The sequence below is a fragment of the Pseudoliparis swirei genome, chromosome 23 (genome assembly GCF_029220125.1).
Source record: "Pseudoliparis swirei isolate HS2019 ecotype Mariana Trench chromosome 23, NWPU_hadal_v1, whole genome shotgun sequence".
In the NCBI taxonomy this organism is placed as follows: domain Eukaryota; kingdom Metazoa; phylum Chordata; class Actinopteri; order Perciformes; family Liparidae; genus Pseudoliparis; species Pseudoliparis swirei.
The window spans coordinates 7018462-7035348 of record NC_079410.1 but is presented as its reverse complement, the minus strand read 5'-3'; the positions used below and the strand labels follow the sequence as shown (position 1 = coordinate 7035348).

At 39.9% G+C, this 16887-nt stretch overlaps 2 protein-coding genes across 3 annotated transcripts; one reads left to right on the top strand and one right to left on the bottom strand.

The window, feature by feature from the left end:
* The first annotated feature begins 212 nt into the window (after positions 1–212).
* cldni (claudin i) lies at positions 213–3404 on the top strand. The gene is made up of 3 exons (XM_056406882.1): positions 213–745; positions 2439–2571; positions 2872–3404. The coding sequence occupies exons 2-3, from the start codon at positions 2440–2442 to the stop codon at positions 3376–3378; spliced, it is 639 nt and encodes a 212-aa protein (XP_056262857.1). The 5' UTR covers positions 213–745; position 2439; the 3' UTR covers positions 3379–3404.
* A 587-nt stretch (positions 3405–3991) lies between these two features.
* Positions 3992–13268, bottom strand: coro1a (coronin, actin binding protein, 1A). 2 transcript variants are annotated; one of them, XM_056406879.1, is made up of 11 exons: positions 13165–13268; positions 11846–12049; positions 9739–9861; positions 9479–9608; positions 8592–8773; positions 7679–7798; positions 6502–6606; positions 6255–6400; positions 5354–5411; positions 5026–5241; positions 3992–4355 (listed from the first exon to the last, which is right to left on the bottom strand). In XM_056406879.1, the coding sequence occupies exons 2-11, from the start codon at positions 12041–12043 to the stop codon at positions 4263–4265; spliced, it is 1371 nt and encodes a 456-aa protein (XP_056262854.1). In that variant the 5' UTR covers positions 12044–12049; positions 13165–13268; the 3' UTR covers positions 3992–4262. The 2 variants fall into 2 exon arrangements, with proteins under 2 accessions (XP_056262854.1, XP_056262855.1); XM_056406880.1 differs by lacking the exon at positions 13165–13268 and adding an exon at positions 12185–12206.
* Between the last annotated feature and the right edge of the window lie 3619 nt (positions 13269–16887).

The following is a 16887-nucleotide window of genomic DNA, read 5'->3' as shown; positions in this document are numbered from 1 at the left end:
TGAAAATGTTCAACTATATGTGTGAGTTGACTCTCCATCACTGAGCCCTCTTACAAATAAAATTCCAAATTGATCCTACAAACCAAAACTATGTGCGTGTGGTGTCATTCTGCCTGCGTGTTTTCGAGTGTGTTAATAAAGGATACACACATTCGGTTTCACAACATTCCTTTTTGATTTCCTAATTTTATTTCCATCCCATGATCCACAAAACTCCATGTAGAATCTTGCGCAAAGCTTCTCAACCCTCTGTCTCTTAATTTCCTAAATTAGTCTCCTTAAATTCGTCATCACAGTTTCGACAGAGGGTTGGAGGGCGGGGGGGTCTTGTGCAGGTATGTTATAGCCTGGGTGGTATATATTTGTTTGAACTGCAGAGACAATTCTGCAGTCTTATAAATGATTATATAAAGACTCCTGACTAAAGACATTACAATCTTTATTTTCCTAGAAACTCTAAGGTTTCTATTCCCAGTGGTGTGCCGAGCTCCACAGCAGGTCTAAGGTGGAAAAAGAGAGGGAAACATACGTATAGGACAAGTCCAGTCTGGTCCACAGGTCCTCCCCTCCTGTTGGAGCACAACCCCACCCTATACCTCAAATTCCTCTACAAATACCCCATCTTGTCACACAGTCTCTTGTACATCACAAAACAACATCTTCAAAACAACGCTCAGGAAGAAAGGACAACTTCACTCAATCTTTACATTTTTTCTTATCAAGTTCCGAGGACACAGAATAAAAGGTGGGCATCTTCTTTATTATTTTTTTACTCAGATCGACAGTTTTAGCGAGTGATTCTGCAAAAGCTTGAAAAGACAGATGATAAAAGAATTGGTTGAGGATTAGTTGACGCATTTTATTCGGCATAAGAAAGAGCAAATAAACGGTTGGGAGAGAGAAAAAAGAAGCTATTAATGGCTCAGCATCATGTTTATAATGTATTTTTATTTGTATTATTGTTCTGTTTGTTTTTGTCTGTGTTCCCTGATTTTAGGATTTAAAAAAGTGTAAGAAAACTCTCAGTAATTCTGATGGGGGGAATTATTTTTAAGAATATGAACAAAACATTTGCTTTAAAATCCACTGATCCTCATTATATTAGTTACAATGTTACAATCCGCTCTGAAAGTCTGCGATCTGGGTTGGGTCACAGACGCCAAAAAGTAGTACTAGATTTATTGTAAGGGGGAGTTCTATGGTCATCAAAATAATCTCTTCTTATTGTAAGGTTAAGGATAGGTGTCTTTATGGATCGGGAGCAAAGGGCTTCCTCACACAAATTAATTTCAACATGTGTAAATAAAATACACATCTCGAGGGAATAAAACCTTTAGTTTTGTTAATTCATTTATTTATTTTAGTTAATTCAGTTTAGCACACCCCTTATTTGTTTCAAATGTTCTGTTAATATTGCTGTTTTCTTCATATTTTTAACCAAAACATATTATTTATTCGATTAAAGAAATTACAATCGAACTGTTCAAAAACATTTACTCTATAATTAATTAAATATCCCTGTGATCAAAAGTATTTCCTTCCTCATGCATCACTCTTCATGCAAAGAATTTGTGATACCCGTGAGTCCATGTTCCTCACACTTTAACTATAATTTTCTTTTGTTTGAAGTTGAATCGTAAAATTGCCCCAAGATACATAAATGACGCAGATTTTCCCCAAAAAGATTTGAGGGAGTGGCTTGGCAAATCCTGGGTGGAGACCGAGGAGGCCGCAGCCTGTCAGGACATGAATTTGTGTTGAAATGTAGCCCAAAGGAACGTAATCCTGTGATGGCCTGCCAGAGGGAACAAGTGTCTGAGTGCGTGTTATGTGATCATAAAAACTCCCCCACACACACACACACACAGCAACACCACAATAACAACGGATACATGGATCCTCCATGTTGGATCAGTGACTATGGGTGAGTGGGTAGCAGGTCCGTCTTTCAATCAGGGGGTTGGAGGTTCAATCCCTGCCCTAGTCGATGTGTCCTTGAGCAAGACGCTTAACCCTGAGTTGCTCCCTGTAGCTGCGTCTACAGTGTATGAATGTAACAGTACTGTAAGTCGCTTTGGATAAAAGCGTCAGCCAAATGACATGTAATGTAATGTAATCAGTGTAGACGATTCAACAACCCAAAGAAGAAGAACAAGAAGAGTTTGACTTAAACAGCACTTAAGCACTTGGAATTTAAAGTATTATTTAAAGTTAATATTACATCAGCAATGAAACAAAAATAAACAATGAAAAAATCCTGGTAGATCCAATTTTAAAAAGCGCCCCCCGCCCCGTCAGATGGCTTTGGGATGTAAAGTTGTTGAGAGAATTTTGTTCTTCTTCAAAAAAAAAACCCAAACCAAACATTCAGACTAACCTCAGGGCAAAAGAAAAGGTGCTGAAAGGTAGCGCTAATGTCTATTCTTGTCTCGTTACAGAATGGGACACGTCGGAGTTCAGATTGTGTCCGTGTCCCTCGGGGTCGTCGGCATGATTGGGGTCATCATCTGCTGCACTGTCCCGCGCTGGAAAGTGTCCTCCTTCACGGGATCTAACATCGTGACTGCAGTGGTAATGACAAGCTTCAGCCTCTTGTTATGAACGCTCATTAAAGAAAGCGTGTTTGTACGCAGAGATGTACAACCGACATTTAAAGCCCATCATACAGTGAATTCTTATGACTTCCATTGAAGTACAGTATATTTAACCCAATTACAAAAAAGTGAAAAATGCCATCACCTACAGATTGATTGACAGGTTTTAACTAACTTAACTGAACTATAAATATAAAGTAAATCATATTTCACCAATGGACATGAATGACATATGAAATGACTGACCTTTCATTTTCTGTGTGTGTGTGTTGAGTAGAGCTCTCAGGACGGTCTGTGGACGAGCTGTGTGGTGCAGAGCACCGGCCAGCAGCAGTGTAAGAACTACGACTCCCTGCTGGTGTTGGCCTCCGACCTGCAGGCCGCCCGCGCCATGACCATCATCAGCTGCATGTTATGCTGCCTCAGCCTCCTGATGCTGTTCTGCGGGGCCGACTTCACCACCTGCATAGAGAACGAAGACATCAAGCCCAAGATCAGCCTGTTGGCCGGCGTGGGCCTGCTGGTGGCCGGCCTCCTGGCCATCATACCCGTCAGCTGGTCCGCCCACAACATTGTGCAAGACTTCAACAACCCCCTGGTGCCTAGTAACATGAAGAGGGAGCTGGGAGCGTGCATCTTTCTGGGCTGGGCCGCCGGCGTGCTGCTCATTCTGGCTGGAGGTCTGCTCTGCTGCTTCAGCAGGCCCAAATCTGGCAGCTCCGGTGGAACCGCCAAGTACAACAGCAACGGCACCCACTCCGCCCCCAATAAAAACTATGTGTAGGGGCTTTATGCAGGGGACCACTCGGGTTTGACTAGAAGGAAGTGTGTGTGTGTGTGGGGGGGGGGGGGGCTAGTTGGGGAAAGACTTGGGGGGCAACAAAGTTGTTGACAGCAGGAGTTTTGGGGGGGAAAAGACATGAAATAAAGTGTCTGTAAATACTGAATTCTGATTGTAACTGGAACCAATTTCCAGTTTCTTTAATTATCATAGTTACGTGGGGTATGTTTTTAACTTTGAGGAGCTAGGTTGTGCATATCCTTATTTGTGAGAAAATCTATCATCTAAACTCTACAGTAAACTCGACATTTTAAGTATAGAAACCCTGTCCTGCCTTTTTAGACCCTTTTAGCCTCATATTTTACAAATAGTTAAGATCAACCCTCCTGTCCATATTTCATGTTTTACCATTTGTCTGTCACGATTCAATCTTTTTTATTATTTGCAGTCAGAAAAAGCGAATCGAAATGTGTGCACTTGTTTCTCCAAAGGTCCATGTGACATTTTAAACATTTATTAAAATATATATAAAACATTTGTTACTGCTTGTGTTGTTTTGTTTCTCGTTTTGTACAATGATGAGTACAAATTATTCAAATCTGGTGTAATTCAAACGTGTGTTTCATGTGTATTTTATTTCACAAAAAAGTCAACAGTATTTTGAAAATACAGAGGATTTTATTCCAAACTAAACGCATATATTAAAATAGGATTTTTATTTTTTATTGAGCAGACAAAGCAAATAAACAAATTCAAGCCAAACAAAACAAAACAACTGTAAACTTCTCTCTACAATCAGATTTACAACAGCTATCTCTTCTCTTATTGTCTTTCTTTGCTCCATTGTTTCTCTCTTAACTTCTACTCTGGATTTATTCGTCTCTAGTTTAATGCTTGCTCTCCAGCGCCTTCACGCGCTTGGTCAGCTCCTCTATTGCTGCGTTGAGGTCTTTCACCTCCTTTCTCAAGGACTGCACCTCCTGAGAAACAGACAGTCACAGTGTGATGACAGGTTAAGAGTTAATACCAGTTACCCGTCGAAATATTCATCAATCTAGACCACGTTGGTGTGAGTTGCCTACATTTTGTAGATATTGTCTGCTTTCTTTTCAAAATAATAGGACGATATAGGAAGAGAAAAAAGATATTGGTATTTTTTGAGTACCATATCATTCATTATATTCATAAGAAGGTAATAATAATGGTTGCATGTTGTATTCACTGTTGTAAAAATACTTGGGTGCAAGTAAAAGTCCTGCAACCAAAACTGTACAGAAGACAGTAAAATCAGTAAAAATGTACTTAAAGTATCAAAAGTAAAAGGTACCACTATGCATGTGTTATATTATTAAAATTATGTTGTTATTCAAACAGTATCACTAACTGTGTTTTAATAACTTTATATGCAGGACTAATGTTATATTAAAGTTCGATCTCTGTATGTAAAAACAGTGTTCAACAAAATAACTTGAGCTGTGAAATAAACAATATTTCCCTTTGAAATGTAGTAAAAATATAAATAAATGGAGTCAGATTTAAATGAATTGCTCTACTTGAGTAAATGTGCTTAGCTCCATTATTTTTACACTACAACATTTTTAAAAAATGTGACCACTAAATGTGACGTAGCTTTTAATTTAAACGTCTCACCCCGCTGTTATCCTGTCGATTCCCAACAGAAGCCGTTGTGGTCTTCAGGAGACGCTTGTGAACTTTGAACTCTTTGGCTTTGGTGGTTGCGACGAAGCCGTCCTTCAGAGAGATCAGGATGGGCTGGCCATCTTTTCCTTCAAACCAGTCGTCGGCTTCGACCGAAGGCTCAGGGCCGATGGTGTCTGGGTACAGATCCTCCTGGAACAGGTCGGACTGCACAGGCAGAGAAGCAAAGAGTGAGGTCGGGTTAGAAATGCACACATTCATCTTCATGCCAACAGAAACTCAGCGTGACTGATAGAAGCCCACGGAGTGTATAGTGTACCTTGCGTGGCACCGTCATGACGACCGGCTCACATTTCCTCTCATGGAGTCTGTAGAACCTGAGGGAAGAAATGTTTGTTCCTCATTTAGTTTTTTGTGTCCGCCAGTTTGAGTTAATCAGTTTCCTTTTGAAGAAGTAGACTCTTTTCCACATGAACAAGACTAAAAGACCCACAAATACGGAGCTACTTTTGATTTTATAAAGACATCACCAGAGGAGGATGCAACTAAGGACATTTAGTACAGTCTTAAGTACGATTTTGCGGTAATCTACTGTACTTTATTTTATTTATTATTTCCTACTATTTTGTACATCTCCTCCTTACCATGCAGAAGTAAATATTGCACATTTTACTTTTTAGATTTGTCTGAGAGCTTTAGTTGTTGTGTGGTTCTCACAAGAACATATCATTATCTCAGAAACAGGTGCATTGTTGTACATTAAATAACCAACAGAATATAAAGGTGTAAACATTCCACATACACACAATCCTGCCATGTCACTGTCTCTTAAATTTCAGTTTCGTTTAACTCGTCTTGCTCTGTGTTTCTACGTGTTTCTTATGTTGCTGCCTGTCTTGTCCAGGTCACCCTTGAAAAAGAGATTTTTTTATCTTAATGGGATTCACCTGGTTAAATAAAGATGTAATAATTATAATAAAATACACATAAATGCAGCAGTAATCTTCACCCAGAAACATCATAACTAATAGTTAAACACTGACAGAGAACATTTGAAGGCCCACTTAGTACATCAAGTACACTTTACTTATAATACATACATACTTTTACTTAAGTGAGGTTTTTTGAGTGAGTCTTTTACTTGTGGAATATTATTCTATTATTTCTCTGAAGTAAAGGATCTGAATACCTTTTCCACCACAGGACATGACCGTCTTTACCTGGTGATTTCACACTTGTTGATCTCCAGGCCCCTCTTGGGCATGCAGCCCATCCCCTTCTGGCTCTCCTTGCTGCTGTACATGGACAGGTAGTGGACATAAGGGGCTTCATCTGTGATCTCAAAGTAACGGATACTGCTGTCCCCCTGTGAACCAGAGCGTGAGCGTCAGCTGCATGTGTGTGTGTGTGTGTGTGTGTGGTTGGGACAGACACAGAAAGGCGGTTATTTCAACATCTAAATCTAACCTTGCCACAGAGGTAGACGATGCCAGTGTCTGGGTCAAAAAATGGCAAAAGGACGCCACTGCTGGTGTCCAGTTCCTGCAGGGTCAGAGGCTCCTCGAAGTTATTCTGTGAGAGGAGGTTCAGAAACAACGAGTTAGCGATTGATTACATCCAATACGAGATGCTGTGGGACAAAGGCTGCTGGAGCAGACTGCAGGTAAGCCGGGGACTTATTAAATTGAGCATGATGCGGGACATTGCAGAGCAACACCGCCCATTGAGCTGTAAGCTGGCAGTTGTGAAACAGCGGTGTCGTAAATGCAGTAAATAACTCCGGAATGTAACGTAATGAAAATAAAAATCTCCCAGAAAATTCTTTCTTTTTTTCTTGTTGTTATTTTCGTTGGATTTTTCAGCTCCATTGTGCAGAATGAGAAGAGTTTAACACCAGAAGGCTGTCATGTCAGCTCATTTGTATCTTCTGAAAGTATGGAAATTAGAAAACTCTACGAGGTGACTGAACATTTTTTTTGAAAATATTGAAATACAAACTGTTATTCAAAGCACAGTATTATTATTTTTAAAACAGTGATTATCAAACTTTTTTCCACAATAAACCCAATTAAATATAAGTACCGGCTGACCAGCACAAAAATAATAATTTATTTTAATACATTTAAAAATAATAATAATAATTTTGATATTTAAAAAAAACTTTCAATATCCAAACTGAACAAATGTTATCATGAATGTGATTGTGCATGTTTTTGAAGTTAACACAAAATATGACTATTGAATAGAACATGTGGTTTATTGAACTTACAGTTGCATTATTTATTGAACTTATTATTCTGTAATTATTTAAGGTATTATTCTTTTAATTAACTGAATAAAAATGTCACATTCCCCCCTGCAGTACTCAAAAGAACCCCTTGGTGTACTCGTACCCCTATTTGAGGAACACACCTGGAGGGCATCTCTACAGCTCCCTAACAAGAGGAAAAACATAATCCTGCCCAAGTTGGAACTGGTATTTCTGTTTTTAATGTCTTCTTAATACTTGTACTTAAACGTTATGTGTCTCTCTGAAAGCTGCAATAAAAAGAGTTACAATTGAAGAATGAGAAGGATGAATAATAGTAAAGTAAAAACTGTTTTTCAGAGACAAGTCTTGGACATGCAGTTGGTTGACACTCACTGGGTCCCACAGCGCCACCTGCCTCTCACTCATGCGACTGAAGCCGGTACTGAGGATCTTCCCGTCGGACACGAACACAGCCCGAGTCGGCCTGGAGCCCTCGTGAGGCTTCTCCTTCTCCTGGAGGCGAAAGAGGAGGAGCAGAGATGGAGGTGTTACAGACAGAACTATTCAGTCGAAAATGAACCACCCTCTGTATAATCTGGATGGAAATATAATTACTCCTTAATTTATGAATAAACTAATAATTTCATATTGTTACATTTAGATATTGAATCATAAATATATATCCTATATATATATATTAATTGGTTATCATTGTTATTAGCATGTGCAAAAAGATGATAATGGAAGGAATGAAGTAAACTGATAAAGCTGCAGGTAAAAACAATTCCATTTCACTTTATTTATATTAAATTATTTTACTTTTGAACTGAAATTCAAAAAATTGCTTCGGAAAATGCTTACTTAAATGTTACTCAAATTTAGGAAACAATTAATCAATTATCCAACTAGTCTTTTGACCAAAATGTAAAGCGAATTATAATATTTTAAGCAAAAATGACTAAAATGTACAGCCTCTCCAAAGGCTGTAAATGTAAGACATTTTAAAAGATTAATATCTTTAGATGTTTATTAGGCGAAAAAGGCAATTCCAAGATGTCCCTTTCGGTTCTGGGTAATGTTGATGATGATTTTTTTGTGGAAAGAATAATTAACTAATTATTTAAGAATCAAGAAGAAATCATTCAATAATAAAAAATAATCCTTGGATGCAGCTCAAATGATTACAGTCAGTGAGTTAAATGTCACTCCAGATGTTTGCTGAAAAATATAATGTAAGACTTGTTTGGCAGTGCAGCGTTCAAGGGAAGGAAAGAAGGATGGAAGGAAGGAAGGGGAAGAAACCTACAATGAGGACGGTGCCCTTGCGTGGGTCCAGCACTCGCATGGTCTTGTCCTTGCAGGAAGTGAGAATCTTGGATCCGTCCCGGTTCCAGCAGGCGCTGTAGATGAGGTCGGTGTGAACGCTGTCGATCCTCACCACTTCCTCCCCACGAGCAACGTTCCACAGGATCACCACGTTATCGCAGCCTGCATGGAGACAACAGCCACAAATCAAAAGAGGATTCACAGACGTTCATCTACTGTATGAATCAAAATAATTCCAGGTGGGTATCGCGGTAAAATGTGCATTACTATCTCATTAAAAACATCGATGTTTTGCAAGTCTTTAACACTGACTGGCATAATAGATTCAGACACGGATGAAAGCTTTCACACTGACTTCCCAAAAATCACTCAGAGGTGCTGAGTTCATTCCTGGAAAATATTCACTGATACACATGAAGTGACATGTTTGACATGTCCAGTGTGTTTGGTGAGCGCTACACAGAACAGAGAGGAGCAACTCACACAGTCTAAAACATAATCAATTTATTTTCATTCTTTAAATCAAATGCAAAAGACTAGACATGTACCACCTTTATCCCAGACTTGAAGGCTGTATCATCCAGAAATCAAAGGTTTTAACTGTATATTAGCAGCAATTACAGCTGGTCCATAATTCAATAATGGCTTATCTACAATGAATATCATGTTATCAATTCTAACCACATTGTCCTGTCCCACTGACTCCAGGTTTGTGAATCTCATTCAACCCAACATGTGTGTCGTTACATCACCCTTGTTATACAAGCCAGGAGCTCTCCGTCAGCTCATTAAACGCAGCTCCGGGTGCTCCAGGGTGCTCCAGGGTGCTCCTGTGGCTCCGGCGGGGTGTACGAGGTGTCACATTACCTGCACTCAGCAGCACGTTGTGGGCGGTGGGGTGCCAGCTCAGGATGCCAACGCGCTTGGAGTGTCCGTCCAGCTTGACCACAGGATCCGTGAGAGGCGAGGTCAGCCCGCCTTCCGGGATCTCCCAAATCTATTTAGCATGGAAGCAAATTGGATTCCGAGTTCACACACACATTAGAGTACAACATGACGTGCAAAGCGTGGTGTCGTGCTTTCGTGAAAACGTGAAAGATTGCTGTATTACAGTGGCGCCTATATACCATGACGCTGCAGTCCTCAGAGCCACTGGCAATGATGTTATCGTTGTGAGGACAGAACTCGATGTCCAGGACCGGCCCCGTGTGGCCGCACACGGTCGGGTAGGACATGTCGACGCGTCCGGACTGCAGAGACAGAAACGCAGAGAAGGATGAATTACACTCTCAAAGTATGCTTCTTCCCTCTCATTTTTTGTTCTTCTTTGTGTGTTGTGCACTGGAGCTGAATATCATGTGTACCAACACATACGCTGAAAAATTGACAAAGAAAGTGACTGTTTGAAAATACATATTGTTATGTTGTTGAAAACTAAATTAAAAAGTGAATTTTAAAAAATGGAGTATGATGGATTGTAATAATGATGATTTAGCCAAGGTGGGAGGAGGAAGTTGATAATCAGCTGATACAAAGTCCACAGCTATGCCTCCAATTACACCTACGGTATGGTAAGCGGGTTAGACATTTCTTGACCTTTTTTTTCAGCATAAACTGTTGTTATTGTCCTTAAAGCAAGACAAGAGGAACATGACAGGATGAATATTCATCTCCAAACAGGATGAGCATCTCCCCATCTGCAGTACATTTCACGCCCACTGGTCCCTTTACTCATTTGTTTCCTCCTGAGAGCTACAGCTTCACGAGCAACCGGACCATGAATAATGTGGACTCTGCAGGGTTCACCAAGTTGAACTAAAGACTTTTCACATAGAATGCAAATTAATATCGTTTTAATTGTTGTGTCGGCCAAAGTATGAAAGTCTGATAGAAAAAAACTGTATAATATGGCCTATGTTTTGCATTTTTTCTTTCTATAGATATACGATGGGCATCATCTGAGAATCTTCACATGTGGTATCAATTGTCTGAAAGACATGTTTAAATATCGTGATGCATATTTTCAATTCATAAAAAGAATGAAAAAAAAGAACAATATCACCGAGAGGGATTTCTTTTTTTTAAATCACATTTTGTAAATGTTTAAAATGTTAAAGATTAATCAAATAAAAAAATGCACCAATTATGGTTTTTACTTATTTTAATGCTTTCAGGTTTTAACACCTGAATACATTTGATAGTGTTTTAATTTAAAACACTTACAGTATATTCCTCCTAAGGGGCAGCTCACTCAAAGAGAGCAAAAGGGTAAAGCTCAGGCAACTTCAGTAAACCTTGTGCACGTCCTTTAACCCTTGTGTTGCCTTAGGGTCATTTTGACCCGAATCAATATTACACCCTCCCCCCGCCTTTGGGTCATTTTGACCCGATTCAATGTTTCACCCTCCTGTTACCTTTATATTTACTAACATATTTTACCCTTTGGGTTCAATTTGACGCCAGCAATTAAAACCTCCAGAAAATTATTAGAATTAATATTGTTTTCCAAGTTTAAGTGTGAGGCACTTTATGTTTGTTTGTTGACTACCGAAAGAACACTGACATTAAACATTGAATGGGGTCAAATTAATCCTAAGGCGGGGGGAGGGTGTAATATTGATTCGGGTCAAAATGACCCTAAGGCAACACAAGGGTTAAAGGATGGATTAACCAATGAGGAACCAACCAATTTATCTTTTAGGAAACTGAATTTAATGCTTTTTAGAGACTTTTCAAGACCTTCAGATACCGTGTGTGTATATACGACCCCGGAGGGAACATGTAAGCATCATTTAGTTCACGATCTTTGGCAAATTCAGATCTTCAGATGACCGTAAACAGTGTTTGCATTGTTCCACTTTTACAGGAAACACAATAAAGGGTTTCAAGTCACCTAACATACAAAGTTGACATAAGTGACAGTAGAACTGGGTTGAAGCCACATCCGGCCCTCACTGAGCTGACAACAAACTCCTAATATGGCAAAAACAGCAGAGCGAGTGACGTGTAGAAAGACTCAAAGTCAGCATCAAACTTCCTTATTCAGCTGAACGTGTGATGGTGACTGGCAGTGTGCACATTTTTTAAACGTAAGCATGGTGTTGAAATAAACAAACATCGGACCAGAATAATCAACGCATCCAAAAAAGTTATTGTAGGAAGTAGAAGTACACAGAGAGCCGAGCAGCAGACATAGCGCTCTCCTTCTTCTTCTCTGTGTTTCCCGTGACCCACCTTGCTCAGGGGCAACACCATGAAGGATCCTCCACCACTGGCGTCCACAATCATGGCCACAAACTTGGGGTTAACGGAGCAGAAGTTGCTGTCCCACGTCATCTGGGAGATTCGGATGTCATCGTAGCATTGGTCCGTTTTCACGGCCTGGCCGAAGACGTGACGGAACTTACTGGACCTCACCACCTGCCTGGACATGGTGAACTGGAAGATGAAGCGAGGGTTAAAATAGAGACAGGTTGGGAATGAAAAAGGGCACAGGAAGCCCAAAAAAACTGTGCATTTCAAAAGAAATACCAAATGTTGTCATTTGAATGCATATGAGTCAAAAAGAGTGACCTGTAATAAGCATAAAAGTTTATGCTCGTAGATTTCAAGTGGAAATAAAGTAACAGCCACGAAGCTGACGACACACGAAAGAGGAAGCCAACGCTTTCACAACTGCTTCCTCTAGTCTGTCTGTGGCTGTTCCCTGTCCCCTCATCGGTATACACATTGTGATTCTGTGTGTAACTTAAATTACTGTTCTTGCTGAAGTTGTGTCGATACAGTAATATGAAGATGTAATGCTGTTTATCATCAATTGAGCCGCTGTATGGCGAAGAAGAGACGCGTCAGTTACCCAAAGCGGCAGTTACACCACATCCTTCAGAGTGAGTGAGCAACACAACCACCAACCTTTCTTTTTTGCCAAATATGGTGTTTCACACACTCTGTCATTGATGTTCCCACGTGCAAATACTTACAAATACAGATCTCAGTTAAAGTTAAATAACATGCAATAAAAGCATCCTTCACTGAAGCAGAAGTGTGTCAAATAATACAGAAGTCCAAACCAATACAAGCTGGGAAATAAACTGCACTTTTTAGCAAAAGCACCACTTATTAAAATACACTGAATATATTTAGCTTTACCTCCATTTGTAGATTTTACTTCCTGAAATATGCAGCCGCGCCTCAGCTCAGACTCACGAGAGTACAATAGCGTTGCTGCATGTGCATCACAATTTAATAATAATTTAATAATAATTTAATAATCCTTTTTAGAGTGAGTCCTAATTTTATCAGGAGTCTAAATGCATGTCAATAATTTCTCTCTCTGTTGTGATGGAAAACATTGCCTCGTACCGAGGAAACAAGTCACTGCCTGGAAACAGGATAACTCAAGCCATGAGGTTTAAAGATGCTAGATTCAACTCAGTTTTTGTTGTGCTATCTTTACATGCTGTTTGTATAATAAATGTACCTATCGTCAAATGATATCTTCACAGATGTTTTATCCGTGCAAACAAGCTGCAGACAGATGCCGCGTGGCCTACCTGGGAGTCGCGTGGGGCCGATTCAGCTCAAGGAGTTTCAGAGAAGCATCAAACACCCGACCACCCGAATGAGGACTTGGAGGAGCCGGTAGGTTAAAGTACAAAACGACAAGGAGGAAGTGAGAGCTTCAAATGAAGGTGGAAGTGGGAGGTGTCTCGTTTGACATGTCAGGGTTGAACAACTGAAGAAGGCAGCGTGGAGGGGGAAGACGGTCGGAGTTTTACGCGGCCTTTTGTGAGATTATATCGAGGTTCAGATGACAGGACAGTGCGCCTGTAGATTATCGGCGAAACCCATAGATTTCTGAAAATTGCGGTGATCATTAAAGGGTTAAAAAGCATTACGAGGTCACAGAGGCTCCAGACTGAAGGGATTCACTGCTGAGAGGTCCAGAGCTGAAGGTTTACCCTGACATGTGGGAGGAAACGCTTCGATGAGACACCTGCGAAACTGTCAGTTTCTGTTTATTATCTGTACTTACCGAAAGCGTTAATATCGCTAATATAAAACACAGTTATATACTAGTAGATACTTTATATGACCCTTCTTGACTTCGCTCATACAGTATTTGTGAGGAGCTTCTATCTAATTGAAAAAATATGATACTAGTTCTAATACTTAACCCAGTTGTAAGGAAAAGACACGACATCCATGACCCTCGTGGAGAAGAGTTAACTCGTGTTCTGCGGTCAGCAAAGGGCTCGATTGAGTTGCTTCATTTGGAAATGTAGGGTCCAGTGTATCAGTTGATATCTGTCTCTCCCAAAGCTTTAAACCTTCAGGACCTGTAATGTTTAGTTGCTGAAGCACCTGTTTTCAACCTCTCACCTTGACCTTTGACCTTTAAACAACCTGTACAGTAACACGCTCTGAGCTAATCGTCTCCCTGAAGAGGTGAGGTCCAGTAATGTCTCATCTTTCTATTACAGTGAGGTCATTCAATCCGTATCACACATGCACTAACACGTCTATACTTGTGAAGACCTCCCTTTGAGGTGCTTACCCTAGCCTCCTAGGACCCTAGCCCCCTAGGCCCACCCATCAAAACTACAAGAACACCCGCAGCCCTTGCCCTAACATTAACATCTCATACCTAGTGAGATGTATTTCCTAACTCCTTCTGGTAATAATGAAGCTCTAGCATGAATTCCCCCAGGAATACTATTCTTTCGTCTGCTTATAGGCCTGGAGTTTATTTGTCATTCATCTTGCCTTTCACTCTTCTCATGCGTGCTCTCTCCTACTTTCCTTGCTGCCATTGTCTGGAGCTGTCAATCATGACATCAGCTGTTCACAGCATCCACATAATAGAGTGACACACCTTCATTCAGTGGCGGTTCGTCCATAGGGGGCGCTAGGGCGCCGCCTCTCTTAAAATGTTGAGATGGAAAAAAAAAGAAGAAAAAAAAAATACATCCTGTCAAAAAACATTATATGCTAAATCATTTAAATAGTAAATATACCGTGTTGACGCGCTAAATGTGTGTGGGAGTATGGAGGACTCAAAATGACTTAAGTATAAATAAATAAATAAATGCATGAATAAATATGGGAATAAATAAATAAATGCTTAAATAAATGTATAAATAAATAAATAAATGCTGAAATAAATGTATAAATAAATAAATAAATGTATAAATAAATGCTTAAATAAATGTATAAATAAATAAATACATATAGGAATGAATAAATATAAGTTATAAATCAACAGGAGATCATTAAATAAATATATTTATACATTTCTGTATTTCTTCATTTATTTATTTCTCTATTTATGTGTCCACACGTATTTCTTCATTTATTTATGTGTGACATTTACGTGTCCGTATATTCAAATGAGCTGGGCGGTCCGAACCTCTGTCTGAAGCATGATTGGTCACAGGAGTGTGATGCACCTGGTGTGTTGTGCTCTACTATTTCTGCCTGGCACATGAAGCTGAAGCTGGCTCGCTCAGCTAACCGTTAGCAGAAGTTAGCCTAGACAGCTTTTTGACTTCAGCCGTTTATCAATTCCAAGAACACTGAGTAGAGTCCAGACTCTCGAGGACGCAGGACGGTCTTTCTGGTCGTGTGACGTCACCACATCAACTGTTCTTGTTCATGAATTTACTCCAATTATTCACTGTAAAATACTTTACAGTGGAGTAGAATGTGTTGCGGTGTTCACTGTCGTTTGGCATATACTCCGCCCACAGTAGCCTGGTACTTGTTCCGCTTTCCATCCTGACCCAGGGTCGCTACAATATGAAGTTATGAATCTCAGTCAAATTGACGTAACGTTATCTTTTAATAAATAATAAACTCGTTGTGCTCTTTAGATCCTCCAAAACCTAATTATATCTCATGTTAAGTCAGAGCCAGCGGAGCATTTAAAAGTCCTGCCGAGATCAGGCTGCTCGCGCGCCGAGCTCAGAGGTCCGAGCAGGACCTCAAATCTCCGCATATCCTTATTAGGCTGAATCTCGATAAACCGACCACAGATTTGATGCTTAAACTACTAACTTGTCGACTGAAAACATCCTTAAATTACATTCCGTGACTCAACAACAGTAGTATTTAGAATGTACAGACAAGAATGCATAATACACGCTGTTCGCTACAGGGTCAAGTGCTAGGGATCGATTACTTCTGTCTTGCTCCTGATTTGACCAATCCTGTTCAACAATGAGAGCTCATTTGAATATACGGACACGTAAATGTCACACATAAATAAATGAAGAAATACGTGTGAACACATAAATAGAGAAATAAATAAATGAATAAATACAGAAATGTAGAAATATATTTATTTAATGATGTCCTGTTGGTTTATAACTTATATTTATTCATTCCTGTATTTATTTATACATTTATTTAAGTATTTATTTATACATTTATTTATTAATTTATACATTTATTTAAGCATTTATTTATACATTTATTTAAGCATTTATTTATTTATTCCTATATTTATTCATGCATTTATTTATTTATTTATACTTGTCATTTTGAGTCCTCCATATGGGAGACCGTCAGCCTGTCAAAAACCACTTAAGTTAATGTGAAAAAATATAATATATCGCCACTCATCCTCACGGAGAGAAGCCCCGCCCCATTTTCGGGGCACCGGCCCAACCTGTGTGTACGGCAGCGAGCAAACATTTCACAGTCGTTTCGGCAAGGACGGCTTCTCATTGGCGGATGAAACGTGAATCTTGGGCGCAAAAAATGCGCTCTGGCCAATGACATCGTTTTATTATTTCACGTGACTGGACTATTCGGCAGATCAGTGACGGATCGGCTGTCAGCTGGAGGCTCAGTGAGTAATGCGCTGTTTAGTTTCCCCTGTCTGTTGTTCCAAAGTCCTGGGACTGAAACTCTCTGGACTACAACGGGGTGAGGGATCTAAAGAGCTGCAGACAAGTGTAAAGCACGAATCTTGCCGCAGTTATCTAGCTAAGAGCATGAAGCTAACTCGCTAACAGCATGACGCTAACCCTGTTTGCAGAGCAGAGCAGCAGAAGGAGACCGAACTGAAAAGTTCTGAAAAACAGACACATTCCCTCAAGAATAATGGAAACAGGCTCGTCACAGATATGATTGACTTTAACCAGAGAGTTATTGAGAAGTTTGCCAACTTTAAAGAGAGGAGGCTACTTTTCTTTACACGTAGTGGATCTACTCTGTCAAACACCCAATGTAACATGCGATCTCTCTGACTCTATTCTGCTCTGAACCTGCGC

What these genes read in the sequence shown, in the direction of transcription:
- coro1a (XM_056406879.1), bottom strand. Translation starts at nt 12,043, where the DNA reads ATGTCCAGGCAGGTGGTGAGGTCCAGTAAGTTCCGTCACGTCTTCGGC. An exon ending in AGGTGGCGCTGTGGGACCCA is followed by an intron (nt 6,607 to 7,678) that starts GTGAGTGTCAAC and finishes CTCCTCTCACAG; the next exon opens with AATAACTTCGAGGAGCCTCT. An exon ending in AACAAGTGTGAAATCACCAG is followed by an intron (nt 5,412 to 6,254) that starts GTAAAGACGGTC and finishes TTCTTCCCTCAG; the next exon opens with GTTCTACAGACTCCATGAGA.
- cldni (XM_056406882.1), top strand. Translation starts at nt 2,440, where the DNA reads ATGGGACACGTCGGAGTTCAGATTGTGTCCGTGTCCCTCGGGGTCGTC. An exon ending in CTAACATCGTGACTGCAGTG is followed by an intron (nt 2,572 to 2,871) that starts GTAATGACAAGC and finishes TGTGTTGAGTAG; the next exon opens with AGCTCTCAGGACGGTCTGTG.